Source organism: Ammospiza nelsoni, chromosome 1 (genome assembly GCF_027579445.1).
Source record: "Ammospiza nelsoni isolate bAmmNel1 chromosome 1, bAmmNel1.pri, whole genome shotgun sequence".
Classification (NCBI taxonomy): Eukaryota; Metazoa; Chordata; class Aves; order Passeriformes; family Passerellidae; genus Ammospiza; species Ammospiza nelsoni.
The window spans coordinates 6709554-6726065 of record NC_080633.1 but is presented as its reverse complement, the minus strand read 5'-3'; the positions used below and the strand labels follow the sequence as shown (position 1 = coordinate 6726065).

Here is a 16512-nt window from a genome sequence, read left to right as displayed (position 1 = left end):
GGCAGCAAAGTGCCAAAGCTCAGTTCTCCTATCAGGGGAAGGGGGACCAGACACAAAAGCACAGACTGAAGGGACAGCAGGGATGACAGAGAACTGCAAGCCCTGACTCAGCACTGCCCTGGTGGCACCAAAGCCTCCTGTTCTGACACCTTAACTCTGTGTCAGTGGGTCAGACCCATCACAGGCCCTCCTCTCCTCTCCTGCTAAGCAGCTTCAGTAGTTCTTACCTGGCAGGTTTCCACATCTAGTAGGAAACAACATTTCAATTTTGTCAAATGCCTACCAAGAGACTAATTTGGGAGGCCATCTGCATTGTGCAGCCTTAATTGCAATGCAAACCTCTCAGGCTGGTCATTGTGGCTCAGTGGCACGTGTCAGTGAGCTGCTGCTGGCTTGCCATGCAGCTGTTTGTATTTTGCTTCTGAGGACAACACTAAGTAGGAGGCCTTTAGGAGCTGGATGGAGTTCCCCAGACCCCCTGGGCTGTATTTTGTGTTTAAAACTTAACACACAGGAGGTGAGACACAAGAGCCTATCTGGGCACACAGCAGCAGAGAGAGATCTCAAAAAGTGGAATTAGTGAGTCATTACCACTTCTGCCTGTTGCTAAACATATCACAGTGCCTCCAAATGCACGGTCAAAATTAACTTACAGCTTTCAGCCACTGCCTCCTGCTCTGCTGATCACTTACAACTGCTCTGGCAGAGTTAGATCACTGATGAATGGCTGCTCTGACAAGCACTGCATGTTATGATGCTAATTTTAAATTACCCAAGGACAAACCTTTCCTTCTGAAGTTGTCGCTGCCAGTTTGCTGTGCAAGCCACTTCAAAGAGGAGAATTGCTGCATGTGCAGCTCAATGCTGCCTTCAGTGCATGCCCAGGGGCTGGCCAATGCCAGGAGGTTTCAGAAGGGAGGAGCAAAACTGTGTTTCCTCCTCCTTCTTGTTAAAACTACATCCATGACTTGCACGTTTTCAATTCTAAATTCTTTTCTGTATTCTGTTTTCACTCTGCATTTTGTCCAGGGGTTCCTCAGTGCTGGCCTGTAAAGAAAACAGGATATAATGGGTGCTGAAGCTCATCCTGCTGGCTTTGGAAATCCTTCAGCTTTCAGGCAATTTTTACCGCGCTTGCCTTGATAGAGAAGAATGAAATGCAAATAATTCTTTAATAGTGTAATCACTGCCTGGATTTTGCTGTGTTTGGCTGGGGGGATCAGTGTAAAACCCCAGCCTGTGCTGCAGCCCGTTCATTCCCCGTGCTGGAGCTGAGCAGTCACCCCGCAGGCCACGGCCCTGCTCCCTGCAGCGCAGAGCAGTTCACGCCCTCATTTCCCGGCTGAGCAGATACTGTCACACACGCAGCGCTGATGTTCTGGCTGCAAGTGGAGAGCGCGGCGCTTCCCTGCTCCCACCGCTCCAGACGGGGCCTGGGCTCCCTCTACCGAGAGCGTGGAGCCATGGAAAAGGAATAAACCCCGTCCAGGCAGAGGAATGTCTGCTGCCGGAGCCGAGGAGTGCTTGCACGGCAGGAAAAGTGATATTACAAAACCACAGAAACCCCCAAGTGCTTCTTCGGAACGCTGGAGCTGGACACAACCACTGAGCCAGCACCTGAAGCAAGCTCTGTTCAACAGCTGATTGCAGAATATCCTGTCATCCCCCAGAAATCCATCAACCTTAAGCCACACACCTGCAGAGGTGTAACAGAGCTGAGGGAAAGTGGCTGTTTAGTTATAAAAGGAAATTGCAGTAGATCACTCCCCCAGTCCCAGGACAGGCCCTGCCAGGTAGTTCCCACTTTTTTAACAAAGCACAAAGGTCTCTCACCGAGGGCAGAAGCAGCACAGAGTTACCTTTATTGCCTGTGTAACACCTGTAGGAAGGGACAAGCAGAACACGGCATAAACCCATGCACAACAGATACATTAATGTCTCTTAGAAATCTTTCAGAAGAAAACTTGGAAAGCTGATACACCTCTACAGCCTCATGAGCTAGGGTTTCTTGTTTATAAACTAATGTTTTTCTTTTAAAGCTGGTATTTTAAAATGGTATAGAAATGCTTCTTTACTAAGTGAGTTAACTTATTTCACAATAAAAATATAGTTTAGTTCTATTAAATTTTCTTCTGAAAATAAATGTTTCTATTTCTCTATGACAATAAATTACAATGTATCACAAATGTAGGCTTTAAGCAGAGTTACAAATAAACTGGAATTAAGTATTCCAACTATAGTCTGATGGAATTCAAGGCCCTTAGTAAGAGATAAGCTGAAGGTGCATTTATAATCCAAACTCAATTTGACAAGGTAAATACATATAACTGAAGTAGATTTAATGGAATTTAGTGCTGCGGTACTTGTATATAGGATAAGTATTCATGAATTATCTGCTCCTCTTCCTCGAGTGTTAAATCCAGATAATCCTCTTCATGTTCAGGAATATCCTCTAGGATTTCATTGACTGCATCAGTCTCCATGTCTTCATCTGTTGGTGAACTAGAGGAACCTTCCAATAAAAAGCAGCAGCAGTGAATTCACCAAGAAGGCAGCCAGTGCTCTCCCTGTTTCACCAGCGTGGCTGTTCTGCCAGCCCCTTCCTGCACAACCACCTCTTACAATTACTCTGCAAAGGACAGGGCAGGAAGGCCATTTTTCCTTATTATTTAAATATAGTGCAGGAAAGCCTTTAATTATACAGCAGGGATTACTACAGCTCTGACAAATAATGAGAGAAAAAATATATGCAAGGTTCTTCTTTTTAAGTGGAAAGTTATCAATTCTGGTTCTGTCCTGTAAGGGACATGATGGAGGAGTATGGAGGCAGGTCAGCCACCTGCAGAGCACAGGTCGGGAATAAACTCCTTAGCCCTGCCCAGGACACCCTGATGTCACCTTTTCTCCTGGGCTGCACCTGCCCTGTCACCTCTGGTCCCTTTGTCACTGTCACTACAGGGAACAACAGCTGCCTTCCTGTAACTGTGCTCCCAATAAAAACAGCCTGAGGCATTACTGCAGCCCTGTGCCACGACTTCAGCAGAAATTGCTGAACTATTTCCTACAAAAGCCAGAACAGCCTTGCCTTCCCTTCCTACCCTGCTGGATGCAACACTCACCTGCAGACTCTGTGAGCAGGTCCTTGGAAGAAGTGGATTCCTCTGATGGACTGGACCCTTCTGAGGACAGCAGCAGTGAAGGGGGAAGAACTCCCCCATAATGAGCAAGGGTTTGGGAAGCCAGGTGGATGTTCCCTTTGAAGACCTTCAAGGCTTGCTCTGCTGACTCACGGCTGAAACCCATGTATGTCAGCTGCAAGGGGAAAAGGAATAATATAGAAAATGTGGGAAATCCAAGCTCATCTGACACCAGGGTCTGACAGGAATCTGACTCTGCAGCTGACAGTCATCCTCTCACACAGAGAAAAGCACTGCATGCCAGGAATTCCAGGACACTGACTCTGGTTTACTGGAACAGTTAACAACAGGGCAGTGACCTATTAAAGGCATGGGGATGTTGAGCAGGATCAAGAGCCTCTTGTCTAGTACCAGACCAATTCTTTTTCTGTTTTCAAAAGGAAATTTCAAAGCACTCCAGTGTATCAGGGGGGTGCATGTGTTTTTGCTAGGCAATAGAGTTTTCTTGCCTGGCATCAATAACACAGCCACTCTAACTACAGATGAGCTTGTCAGACAGCCTGTCACGAGAAATACACATTTCAACTCTTTCCCTTGTGCACTGCAGAGTCTAGAGACTTGAATAAATTTCTCATTTGCTGTCTTTTTTGGGATAGAGCATTACAGTGCACACACTTTCCCTCCACACCCACACGTGGCACGTTGGTGCAATGGGCAGGAAGTACACACAAATTACATGTTAGCCTGAGTGACTTCAGCATGAAGAGTGAGTGGATGCCAGACCCTGGAGTGTGACAGCCTGAGTGACATGGATCCAAGAATACTTGTATAGCTTTACTTCAGGAAAATCTGCAGTCTTTGCAAGCACAACTCAGAAACAAGGCAACCAACTCACAAGAAAGCAAGTGGTCTAGCTTACTTGCTCAATACTTTCTTGGGAAACCTGAAACTGGTCCATGGCCACAGAATCATCATCATCATCTTCCAAGAGTAACTCAGGATTGTCAAGAATAAACTACAAGAAAAGAGAGAGAGATCAGAATAAAGTGACAGAGCTACAACAGTCCTCAGCACAGTTGTGTATGCAGCCCAGTGGTTGATATAAGCAAACCTCAGCCAATTTAAGTGACATTTGATTTATTGGGTCATGAAGTGCAAGTTCAGTCTTTACAGTTCAGACAAAGGAGCTATGAACTAAAAAATGTAGACTACAGAAAATAGGAATCTGCTAAACAATAAAAAAAAAAAACCAACCAAATTTCTTTTGTACAACACTACTTCTACAGAAAAATCACTTACCTTAAAGGCTTGGTCCAGGTTTCCCCGTGTCTTTTGAAGAGCTATCTGAGCAGCTCTCTGTGAGTAGCCCATACTCTTCAGGGTATTGATGTCCTCCAGTCGCCGCCGCCTTTTAGCTCTCTCCTCCCTCCTGATCTGCGCCTTTTCCTGCAAGAGCACAGGCACTGCAAGCTCACTGTGCATGGGAATGCTTTAACACACAGCCTCTGCATGAAGGGCTTCTTGGATTTTTTTTCTTCAAGTTTGAATCTCTTGAGGAAAAGGCTTTTTTTTTTTTTTTTTGTAAATACAGACTGTGCTGCCAGACACTGGCTCCTAAATAAAGCTGCATTTCCATGAGCCAGCCCTGTCGCCACACTTCCGCTCTGCAGATCGGATCTGGTGCCATCACAGCTATTCCAGGCCCTGTGTGGTAAGTGACAAACCCATTTGGCAGATGGGCCCACAGACAAGACTTGCCAGGGACAGACAGTCAGAACCAGGCAGGGAGCCAGGGAGTTCTGTTCAGTCTTCCCTCAGCCAGTTGGCTCTTCTGTCCACACTTCACTGTGCTGTCCAGATCTGAAGTCTAGAAGTGCCTCCTCAGCTTACCAGGCATCACTTCAGATCTGGACAGCACTATCTTCACTCACTCTAGCGCAAAAAAATCTTTTCCTTCCTGGATCTTCCAAGTACAAACCCACAATAGGGGGCAGCCAAGCCTGGGAGTGTCAGCTTGGTCCTGGTGGTTTATTCCCATGTCACTGCTGGTGCAAAGCCTTCCCATGTGCCTCTGTAGCACAACCACAGGTCTTTGGCATGCTTGTCCCATCTGTTTTGAGACAGAGCTTCCCCTGTTAGTGCATTAAGTTTTGGTTTCAAACTTGTGCCAACACGTCCAACTGTCAGCTACACCAACAGTGCCAGAGCGGGATAATCCAAGTCCTTAAATCAGCACCACACTGCCCTGGCCACACAACCCACATCTCATGGACACACCAACTGAGGTGATCTGTGATTTAATGCTTCCATGCCCTTACCTCTCTCCTGTTGGTGATCAGATTGGCAGCATGCTCCACATTCCCGTGGCACGCTCGCAGGGCAAGGCGAGCCTCCTGCTCCGAGAAGCCCAGGAGCGACAGGCGATCCACTTTATCAGGATCTATGGACAGCTCTCCGTACAAAGAGGATGCCTGGATATGAGAAGGACAAAGTGACACCACTCACACTGTTAAAACACAAACAAAAAATGCCTCCCTGTTTCAAGAATAGGTTCCAGATGGAACCCCAACTAAGGGGCTGCAGTGAAGGACTCCAGAGTTTTACCCAAAGGTGTCTTACCTTCTGAATGTACTCCGCAGCCTCCTTTTCTCTGCCACTGTGGTAGTGCCCAATCCCTTGAAGGAGGTAAAGCCGCAGAAATAAAACCTTCTCCCGACCATAGCTTCCCTGAGGAATTGTTTAAAGAAGGAGAGGGTACCATGTAGATAGAAGCATGTGGTAGAACACCAGTTCATTATCAACAGAACACTCTACACATTTAGAGAAGACACAGTCTGGGTTTGTGACACTCAGTGTGGACATAAAGCATCACACCTAAACCCCTGCTGATGTCTGTGCATATAAACACAAGTTTGTCATGACCTTTTTGCCAGGCCAAATATTTTCCCTGTGCTCACAATTACAGAATCAGGTAACAGGCTGATGATACACAGGAAAACTTTGAACTTCTAAAAGCCAGTCTTGCAATACTTGAACAGTAACTGAATACATGTAGGAAAAAATCCAACCCTAACTAAATCAAATCCAGCATACTTTGATGTCAATAAGCCTCTCATGATTCTCTCCATAGCATCTCTGGAAGCACCTCTGTGCTGTGGACAGCTTTTTCTCTGCATCATCCAGGCAGTCCAGCTGCTCCAGACGGAAGTAGCACCACACTATATCCAGCTGCAGCACTGCGTAATTATCAACTGTGTTCAGCAGCTCCGTGCTACACTCACTGGAAAATAAAACAGTTAATTTTTTTTTTTTCTGGGAGAGGGTTGTTTATTTCCCCTTCCCCCCACCACTTTTTAACATTTCTAAAGCAACACTAGAAGTGTGCACACTCATGTTGGAGAAAGCACACTCTTTGTATCTGAGGCAGGAAACTGATGCCAGGGGAACAGGAATCAAACACTGATCCCCCATTCCATTCACTGATACCCAGGACTGATGCCAAGGTTACATCTTGAAGCATCACAGTAACAAAATGAGCTGTGGCTACTGTTTAATATGGCATCTCTAAAAGCATAATGGAATTAAACCCTGAGTAATCTTTGGGAGGACTGAGAAACTGCCTCAGTGCACATGAACATGCTGAGAACTGTGCCAGTCTCCTTGCACACCCACACAGATGAGAAACAGACAGGGACAGTATTACTTTTGGGATCTCAAAAGAGCAATTTAGAGCTCTGACAACTGATAGGAAATGAATTTACTTGCAGAAGGCCTGGTATGGTCACTGACCTCAGCTATCTGCTCCACCTTTTACAAGAAATTATTACTTCACAAGAGCAACTGCAAATGAATATCCGTAACTGTCTCTCAAGCTAATGCAATTTATAACCTGGTACAAGAATATTGACAGTTTCTGTTTATGCTGTTATGAAAGATTAACTTGCCCAGAGGCAGTATCTGTTTCAGCTGTTCTACATGAAGCCACCTGTCACTGCAAGTCAGAGCTTTATCTGCTGTTTCCCATCTGCAAGAGGGGGTGTGGAGCAACCCCAGGCAAAACTGGCCCTGATTTACATGCACAGGTAGAGGCTGTGCTGTTCCTTTATGGGCTGACAGTAAAGACAGACACAAGGACTCAAAATGTTCTTACCAGAAGTGTTTATCAGCATCCAACAAATATGGCAGTGCTACTTCATATTCTTTCTTCTTCATTAATGCTCTGCCCTTCTCATGGTAACCCATAGCCAGCACAAGTGCCTAGAAAAACAGATTGAGACTTTTGACTGCAGCTCCCCAAATCAAAGAGGTCAAAGGAAATATCCAGGAAATATCCATCAGAGTTTTTTTCTTCCTAGAAAAACACCAGTGCTATCTCACACTGCTTCACACTTTTCTCCCATCTGATAATGTCAGATACTGTCTAGTTAAAAGCAACAGATGTTACTGGCACAGGAAATGCTGCACCAAGCTCACTTTAAGTATGCAACCTCAGAGAGATTTTCAATGGTGAATGATACAAAGCTCAGCATTTTTCTGGGTGCTGCACTTTCTGACAGCACCAAACTTGTTTTGCTTTGCTATCACAATTATCTTGCAAAACCTAAGAACTCACCTCCTAAAAAGCCTCAGAACTGAAAATTAAATTTTGAGTGTGTCAGGAAAACACTCCTGCAGTATAACAAATGAAAATGTAATAATAATTCTGGATGGAAACAACCTGCAATATTTCCTCTGATCCTTGATCAATACTGATGAAATTTTGTTCACTTAAAGCACCACTGGATGCTTTAAGTCTTCAGGTGAATTATTACATTCAGCACTTCATCAGAACTGCCTGCAGACTCATCAAGTTTACAAATGGAAATAAGGCCTAAGAAACAAATTACTTTCATGCCTTTCTAGGACACCCAAAATTTATAATAGCACAAAGATCAACAAAATTAAAGCTTGTCTTAAACCCCAAAGTAAGATATGGGCCACACAGGGGTCAGTGCCAGATTAGACCTGCAATGTGATCAGGAATCAGAAGTTGTCTCCAGATGACTGAAATATTCCCCCCTATAGAGTTCTAATTCAATTGTATTTCAAAATTATTTGTATTAAACAAACATCTAGTGGGCCCAGGGTTACATCCCCAGAAAGTCTGGCTGTATTTCAATCCCATATTTTAAATGTTTCACACTTTAAAGAGCCATCTTAGTGGCATTGTAAGATGCTTTTCACCTACTTTTTTAGCTTGAGGAGGAATCTGAATTGACCTTCCAGTTTGATTAGCTATATCTAGGTATGGGACAGAGTCTGGATCCAAGTACTCCTCTGAAAGATATAAAAAAGTTTAAAATTTAAACACCACCTTCAACAGAGCAACTCTACTGCCATTAAATATATTTTAGTAATGTTAAACAAAACAGCAAACAACAAAAAACCCCAGAATTACATATAAAGGCTGCATGTCTGTTTTTCTGGACATACCAACTCTGGCCAGGTAAACATGAGGAACTTCTAGAAAGGTCACTGTGGAAAAGGCCTTGTGCATGCAGAAATTTAGACACAATATCAAAAGTTCCATGAATTATGAAGAAGTATTTTTTTTCAGAAGACAAAACACTTACGTTTTACACAACATAGCATTCAAAATGATTTATCAACTAAAGCAAATTATTTAAAAAATACAACTGAGCACAGTTGATAAAGCTGGAAAAAATACAGCTCAGTATTCTCCCTCCCCACATGTTTAATGCTTGTTATCAAACTACCAATTTTGTTTTCACTTCCATTTGATTTACAATGAAAAGATGATTTTCTTGTAGACAAAAGACAGTTAAAGAAGAGTTTGTTGAGATTAAAAGCTTCTGCCCTGTGGTTTCTCTCATGTGAAACAAAAGGATTGTTAAACTCTCAGTGCACTTCTCATAGAGCCTTCAGCCTGGGAGCCCATTACAGACTCTGCTTTTCACTCTGGCATTGGCAAAATAATATAAAGAGACCCAACTCAGGATTCAAAATTTGGGTTCTATACCATCCCTTACATACAAAAAAAGCAAACACTTCTGTCATGTACTCAAAATCTGATTTTGTGGTAAGAAACCAGAAGCCACCAGCTTTGAAGCTTTGTTGGGGTGTTTCTGCATTTGGCAGGAATTCGTGACCTGCTCAGCTTCACAGCTCCTTGCTTGTGGATTTGTGAAACAATGGAATAGAGAAGTGATTTAAACTCACCACCAAGCACTGCAGCTCACAAACACAACCTCATTTTGAAGAATTATTACTGTTAAATTAACTAGATCCCTTTAACTTAATCCACAGTTGCCAGGAATCAACATCCCAAGGGAATGAGAACACCACAGCCTTGTGGCAGATGACAGTGACAAATGAGCTGCTCTGCACAATGAAACCATGGTTACACACAGCCATAGCTAAACTATAAAAAAAAAAGTGTTTAATGACTTAAAACACATTATGCACTGTGCTTTTGTCTACAATAAATCTAAAGCTTCTCACAAGTCATCAATCCCTTAACTGCCAAGTGCTAATTAAACTATTGATTCATATTATATCCTTCTCAAAGTGCCAAAGATTTTTGTAGCGTTCTAGTTGTGTGAAAATGGTGGAAAAAAAAAGTTTTAGCCAACTTAAAATCCAGTTTTCAAGGAGGTAGAAACCTAGAAGAGTGTGAACTGAAATTCAGCCATGGTATAGGCACTCTTCCATGTTGAAAGGCCTGTGGGAATGAAATTTTGGACCCACAAAAATTAATGACCACCTCCCTCCCTCCCAGTCTAACAAGCCCACTTACCTCTCTCTGCTAGAATTTCCAAGCCCTTCTTAGTTCTCTGCATCTTGTCATTTATTTCTTTTTCTTTCTTACACTGAAGCTCTTCCTCCTGAACTTTCCTTTTGGTTTCCTCATCACTCTGTTCCAGTTGAAGCACCATCACTTTGGCATTGTGTGTGACACCCTGATCTTCAAGGGTTTTACCTGCAAAATAGAGGGTGATTAATATAATTCAACTACTGGAACTACTGAAATTGCAAGACTTGAGAACTCAGTCAAAGCCCCTAAAAATTACTGACGCAGTCAGCAAAATTTAGAATCAGTCTTGCATCTCAAAAGTGCTTTTGAAGTTACTGGCATGTTTCTTTACTTGTTTTTTTTTTTTTTTTTTTTTTTTTTTTTTTTTTTTTTTAATACCATTATTTATATTTCAGTTTATTGATCTTCAGGCAAAAACTGCAATAAGAACATGTCCAGGATCATACACCATAAGAAAACAGGACAGAAAAACTGGGAACTGAATCCAAGTTCCTTCTGCCAGTTCTGTGGCTCTAATTCTGATATATTCCAGGGCCATCAGCAAAGAAAAAGCTCTATCATCACTTCCCACATGTCTGACAGGTTGAGCATGGGCAAAACATTACAAAAAGTCTTTGAAAATGCTCTTATACAATAAGGTTTTTTGAAGAAATTTAGAGTTTCTCTTAAATGTGCATTTTCAGTGTTTCAACACCAGAAAAGGGGATTTTCTACATTCATTACAGTATTCCTTTAATTGATCTAATTCTATTTAAGAATTTGGATTATTATAATTTAATACACTTCCTGTAAAGCAGAAACCAACAAATATAACAGCTGTTTTTTGGAAATTAATAGAGTTGCAAGGCATTTTTTCTTCTGAGAAGCAGAAAACTAGAAAACTATCATAAAAGTGTCTTTAACTAGAGATACATACCCAGATCAAGCTGCTTCTTATTTATGATTATTTTGACAGCATTTTCTTGTAATGCATATTCCTGTGCTATCCTGTGAAATGAATAATTTCATCCATGAACATTAATTTTTAAGCTTATACAATATTGTTGATTCAATAGCAATAAAACCTAAAAATAAGTGCTTATAAATGGCTTAATTTTTTTGCTACAAAAGGCTGCTAGAAGTAAAATAACACCATCACAGAGGTTTATGTACTATATAGAGAAAACCTATACTATATAGAGAAAAAAGGGAAAAAGCAAAACAGAAAATTATCTGATTTTTTTTAGGCTTAAAAACACAAAAAGAGAAAGTCATGTTCAGTGTTCACAGGATCTGCCTGGTTACAGACTTGGAACACTGGTACTTGCTGGGGATTTACACAGAACTATCTTCTTCCTGTTTTCCATCTGTTAAAGCACAGCTGTTCCCATGAAGAACTGCCCTACAGGGACACTGGACATCCTGTTCAGAGAATACATGCTAAGAGAAAGCTTAAATCAAACAAAAAGTGGGTTTGTTTGCATTTTTATAAAATGCTCTGTGACAGGGTGGTGTCTCATGAGAGGAGCACAAAGGGTGATTGCACTTACTGGGATCTGAGCTCTTTGCCTGTGATGAACAGACTGGTCTCCAGTGGGATTTTCCTGCTCTGTAGTAATTATATTGGGTGGGGAAAAGAAGGAGGGAAAGAAAAGCATGATACCAATATACTCTGGACATTTTATTAATTAACTGCTCTACAACAACATTTCTTTTCCAAATAATAATCATATTTATGGCTGGACATACATAGCAATAATTTCCACTTCTGTACTTGCTATAATGATAAAAATAAGCATCATAACAGCAGGATATTCAGAATTAAATAAATCTAAATTCAGAGCCAAACAATTTAAATTAATTTAATTATGCACGTCCAATCTTAACTGTGCTTTGCAATTATGCCACTCACCTGTGACTGGCTAAGTTATGATTAATTCCTATTAGTGTCTCTGGTCCCAGATTAGATAAACTGGAATTTATAATTAATTCATTCCCCTATTTGCCCAGCAGCATTATAAAGTAGAATTATGAAACTATTTGGTTGTTTTAACTGCATGGCAATCACTTAAAACTCTCTACCCTTTAGCCCAGGTAATTATTTTTCACTACAGGAGTATTTTATGCATGAAAATAGGAGTTGAAACCTGACTCAAAGGGCAAAAGTGAATTCAGTTCTCTGTTGGAGAAGGTTTTAGGAGCCTGCTCGACAAGGCTGAGCTTGGAATGGGCTGCCAGGGAGGTGGTGGAATCTCCATCTCTGGAAGTGTTTAAGAAACTTCTGGAAGAGAAGTGCCATGGTTCTGCTGAACCATGGTTCTTGGTTGGTAGGGATTGGACTTGATGATCTTGGAGATCTTTTCCAACCTAATGAATCTGTGACTCTGTAATTCTATGTATCCATGAAGGGAACAGGCGAGTGCATCACAACAGAAAATCCTGCTCCTCATGCCCAAGTTCAAGTGACATCAATATGCTGAATCAACTTTAGGTATTCTACAGCTGAAAAAAAAAAATCTGCTCTTCATTGCTAATACAAGAAGTTACATGAGAAGGAATCAAATTGAAATAGACACTTAAATCTAATTTACTTTTCTTAATTGGAAGATTATTTGCCATTAAATCCTAAAGTGAAAAATTACTCATCTCCTCAATATTATATTCCTTTGCCATGCTATTTCCATATACCTGAGAAACTAAAATATGCAATTTCCCCCTCCCCATTTTTTCTATACCTGACACGGATCACTCATGAAACACCTGAAAAAGCTGTAGTGAAAAAAACCTCAAAGTAAACCTACTCAAACCTCAAAACAAAGCTATTTATGCAGACTTTACTGCAGTGTTACTCACTTTTCTACGAGGCAGATAAATATCAAGTCTTGCAATCCCAGTCACTTTAAAATTCTCATTTCCTGTCCCACGCTCAATTGCTTTACACCGGATTTCTTCCAGCATATTCTCTGTATCATTTTTATTGATATTCAGCTTGGATGAGTATTTTTCTACAAGCTCCTGAAAAAATGACAAGAAAAACTGGGAAAATGCACCAGCAGTCAGACATGGAAGATCTATGACATCAACTCAGAGAAAATATTTACCTTCATCTCTTCACCAGCTTCCTTTTTTTCATTTGTGTATGGTGGTTTCCATAGCTGAATTTTGTCCTCTCTTAAGCAGCTTGTCAGTTTTGCTATCAAATACTTCTTTTGTGCCATTCTGTTAAAATAAAAGCACAGTTGGAAGGGAAAAGAGAGAAAAATAAAGAATCCTTTAATACAGCTTTCCTGTAGTAAGATATTCTGCTTTTCAAGAAGTCTAAGTGACATTGTGGAACTCTGCAATAAATGAGGAGTATTAAATTCATTCCATGCATTTTGGTGGGGAGGGGAAACTGAGGTCAAACTATAAGAAAGAATAATTGAAAAGAGGGTGAAATTTGGATTGGAGTAGGGATAACTTACAAGGGCCCTGCCATTTCAAGACAAATTAAACCTCTTCCCATCCCCTCATGTGAACTGGGATTGCATCAAAATACATAAAAATTGACAATTCAGTTGTTCTGCCCTGCTCTGGATTCACCAATTCTGTCTCAGCTCAGACACAGCAGGAAACTCTGAGCTAATCAGCATGACCCTGGGGAAAAAACCAAACATCCCAAAAAGCAGGGAAGGCAGACAGAGAGCAAGGAAAGCTGAGTGCAGAGATCTCAACAGAAAAAAAAAAACCAAAAACAAACTCCAGGTGCATGATAAAGCATGGGAGAGTTGTGGCTCTTGGACAGCTTGGGAAATGTCCTTTAAATTAGACAGAAAAGCATTTAAAATGCTGGCATACATGCACTAAGGTGGCCATGAAATTCAATTAATCAGTTTCACTTCTCTCTCAGAGTGGTTCCCATCTTTCATTCTTGTTTAGTGGCACACATCTCAGGAGAAAAGGGAAAAATTCCCCCAGTTTCAAAAGCTGCTCCTGGCTCAGAAAAACACTACTTCAGGGGGTAAAAAAAAGTAGGCAAATATTCAATTTATGGCAAGTTTACTTGTCAGCCTTACCTCAAGCCCAGTTTCTTTGAGCTACAAAGAATTCCCTGCAAGCTGCACTGACAACAGTTTCCCCTAAAGAGGAGTCAGAGGGATGAACTGGGCAAGTGGATGGTTTAACAACCCTTCCAGCTGGATCGCTGTCATTTGCACAGTGTCTGTCAAAACCAGCACAGACAAACACACATTCTTTTTCCTGCTGGGATGCCTCTGCTATTATTTGAGAGCCAAGGCAAACAATGGCATTTACAAAGCTAAAAGTGACAAAACCACTCCATTTTCAAAACACTGCTATTAATGCAGCTTTCCCCCTTTCCCAAAACACACCAGGGAATTCTCATTAAGAGCCTGTAACCATCACTTTCCCCCTTTTAAGTTATGCTGAAGACCCATTTTATAGCTACAATTCAGCTTAACATTTGCAAAAAAAGTTACTCATGGTTCTGGGTCACTCAGATAAAATTTAAAATTGCAATCTATGCCTAAGACTAAGAATTGTAAATACAGGTGACATTTATAAACTGGTCATTCACCTGTTTATAAATACTATAGCTTGGTAAGTTTGTGATTTCTAATTAATCGATCAAAACAGAAAACACTACTGCAGTCTTCAATTAAACTTATTCTTACTAACACTCTATTTAAAAAAATAAAACTTTTACTTTCACAAGCATGAAACCTATGATTTTATATGTAACATTTCTAACACTTATAATAAATTCCATCACTAAATTGCATTAGAATCCATAGCAAAAACATTTGTGACTTACTCTTCCATCAACCATGAAACGCCACAAGAGCTCCTGAGGCAATTTCACTTTCGCTATGAGTTTAAAGGGACTTTCTCAAAACTCACTGGGGTAAATAACGGGGGAATTTCCCCAGAAACGCTCTTAATGCAAGACTCAGCTGTTGTAAATAAAATGTCCCCCTCTTAGGCCAGTTTTACGTGAAATAAAACAAGTGGAGAAGTAAGACGCGCGACCTAAGATGCAACAACCAGGTTCAAAAGGCAAATTGCTCACGGAAGGAACAGGGGGCTGTCAGAATGGGTGGATAATAAAGCAGGACACATCGATTTTCCCTAAAAATGAGGCAAGCACAGCTCTGACACACTTCACCGCGGCTGGCCGAGGGGAAGCACTGAAACAGCGTCATGAGCAAACCCTCAGGGACAGCAGCTCCATCCCTGCGGGCCCGGGCATCCTCATCCCTCCCCAGGAGCGCTTCCAGCGCCTCCCGAGCCGGGGCAGCGCCAGTGCTCCGCTGGCCCCGGGCAGCCAGCACGGCCCCGGCCCCTGGCACCCACCTGCGCCCCGCGGGCTCGGCACAGCCGCCGCCGCCGGGGGAAGCTCGGGGGCCGACGCAGCTGCTCCCCTGAGCTGCTTCCCGGCAGGAGGGAGGCGAGGGCCGCGGTCCCTGAGGGAGAGGATGGGCAGCGGCTCCTACGGCAGCCCGGAAGGCCCAGGGAGACGGGCGTGACGTGGGTGAAGCCGCGCCCCGCCCGCCATGGCCGCCCTGCCCTCACTCGGAGGCGCCGGGGCGTGCCCGCTGCTGCCGGGCGCGCAGTGTGGCAGAGTTCCCTTGGGTGGGGTGTGCTGTGGTGGTTGGTCTCTGCCTGCTTCAAGACTAGTGAAAAAGAAAGGAATTACAGAATCACAGTGTCAGTTAGGCTAGGGAAGAGCTCTGAGGTCATCGAGTCTGACATATGGCGGAACGCCACCATGTCAGGCAGACCATGGTGCTGAGTGCCGTGTTCCCGTCTTTACTTATAATCTGCAGGGACTGGGACTCCACCGCCCCCTTGGGCTGTTGTTCCAGTGTCTAATCTTCTTTTCCATGAGGAAATTCCTCCAAATATCCAACCAAAGCTCCCTGACACAGCTTAAGGCCCTGTCCTGTCATCCTGTCCCTAAGGAGATACCCCATCCATGTGTAAGAGATGTGCCAGGAGCATGGCCATGTCCTGTTATCCTGTCCCTGAGGAGATTTACCCCATCCATGTGTAAGAGATGTGCCAGGAGCATGGCCATGTCCTGTTATCCTGTCCCTGAGGAGATATACCCCATCCATGTGTAAGAGATGTGCCAGGAGCATGGCCTTGTCCTGTTATCCTGTCCCTGAGGAGATTTACCCCATCCATGTGCAAGAGAGGTGCCAGGAGCATGGGCCAGGCTCTCCTTGGTAGTGCCCAGCAATAGGGCAAGAGCCAGCAGGCAGAAACAGGGAAATTCCACCAGAACATGAAGAAAAACTTCTCCCCTGAGCAGTGACTGAGCACTGAACAGTTTGCCCAGAGAGGCTGAGGAGTTTCCCTCACTGGGGATATTCCAGAACCATCTGGACACAATCCTGTCCCATCTAGGATGGCCCTGCTGGAGCAGGGAGGTGGGACCAGGTGAGCGCTGTGGCCCCTTCCAACCTGACCCATTCTGTGGTTCTGTGAGACATAACCCATGAAACAGCAACTTACAAGTTCTAAGTCACATCCAATTGTTAGAAAAATAAATTAATTATTGGTAGAATTGCCATGTTAAGG

At 42.8% G+C, this 16512-nt stretch overlaps 1 protein-coding gene across 3 annotated transcripts; it reads right to left on the bottom strand.

Moving 5' to 3' along the window:
- Window positions 1-1838: 1838 nt before the first annotated feature.
- On the bottom strand, window positions 1839-15434 carry NUB1 (negative regulator of ubiquitin like proteins 1). 3 transcript variants are annotated; one of them, XM_059480735.1, is made up of 15 exons: window positions 15283-15434; window positions 13032-13149; window positions 12784-12945; window positions 11481-11539; window positions 10868-10938; window positions 9934-10116; window positions 8365-8453; window positions 7288-7394; window positions 6231-6417; window positions 5757-5864; window positions 5456-5608; window positions 4437-4583; window positions 4057-4152; window positions 3120-3312; window positions 1839-2512 (listed from the first exon to the last, which is right to left on the bottom strand). In XM_059480735.1, the coding sequence occupies exons 2-15, from the start codon at window positions 13146-13148 to the stop codon at window positions 2349-2351; spliced, it is 1836 nt and encodes a 611-aa protein (XP_059336718.1). In that variant the 5' UTR covers window position 13149; window positions 15283-15434; the 3' UTR covers window positions 1839-2348. The 3 variants fall into 3 exon arrangements, with proteins under 3 accessions (XP_059336718.1, XP_059336710.1, XP_059336699.1); XM_059480727.1 differs by lacking the exon at window positions 15283-15434 and adding an exon at window positions 14744-14822; XM_059480716.1 differs by lacking the exon at window positions 15283-15434 and adding an exon at window positions 13395-13519.
- Between the last annotated feature and the right edge of the window lie 1078 nt (window positions 15435-16512).

Excerpts from the sequence above, each read along its gene's own strand:
- NUB1 (XM_059480716.1), bottom strand. The coding sequence starts at position 13,435 with ATGGGAAGAGGTTTAATTTGTCTTGAAATGGCAGGGCCCTT. Across the intron at positions 10,939-11,480 it reads GGCAAAGAGCTCAGATCCCA|GATAGCACAGGAATATGCAT; the intron begins GTAAGTGCAATC and ends TTCATTTCACAG. Across the intron at positions 5,865-6,230 it reads AGAGGCTTATTGACATCAAA|GGAAGCTATGGTCGGGAGAA; the intron begins GTATGCTGGATT and ends ACAATTCCTCAG.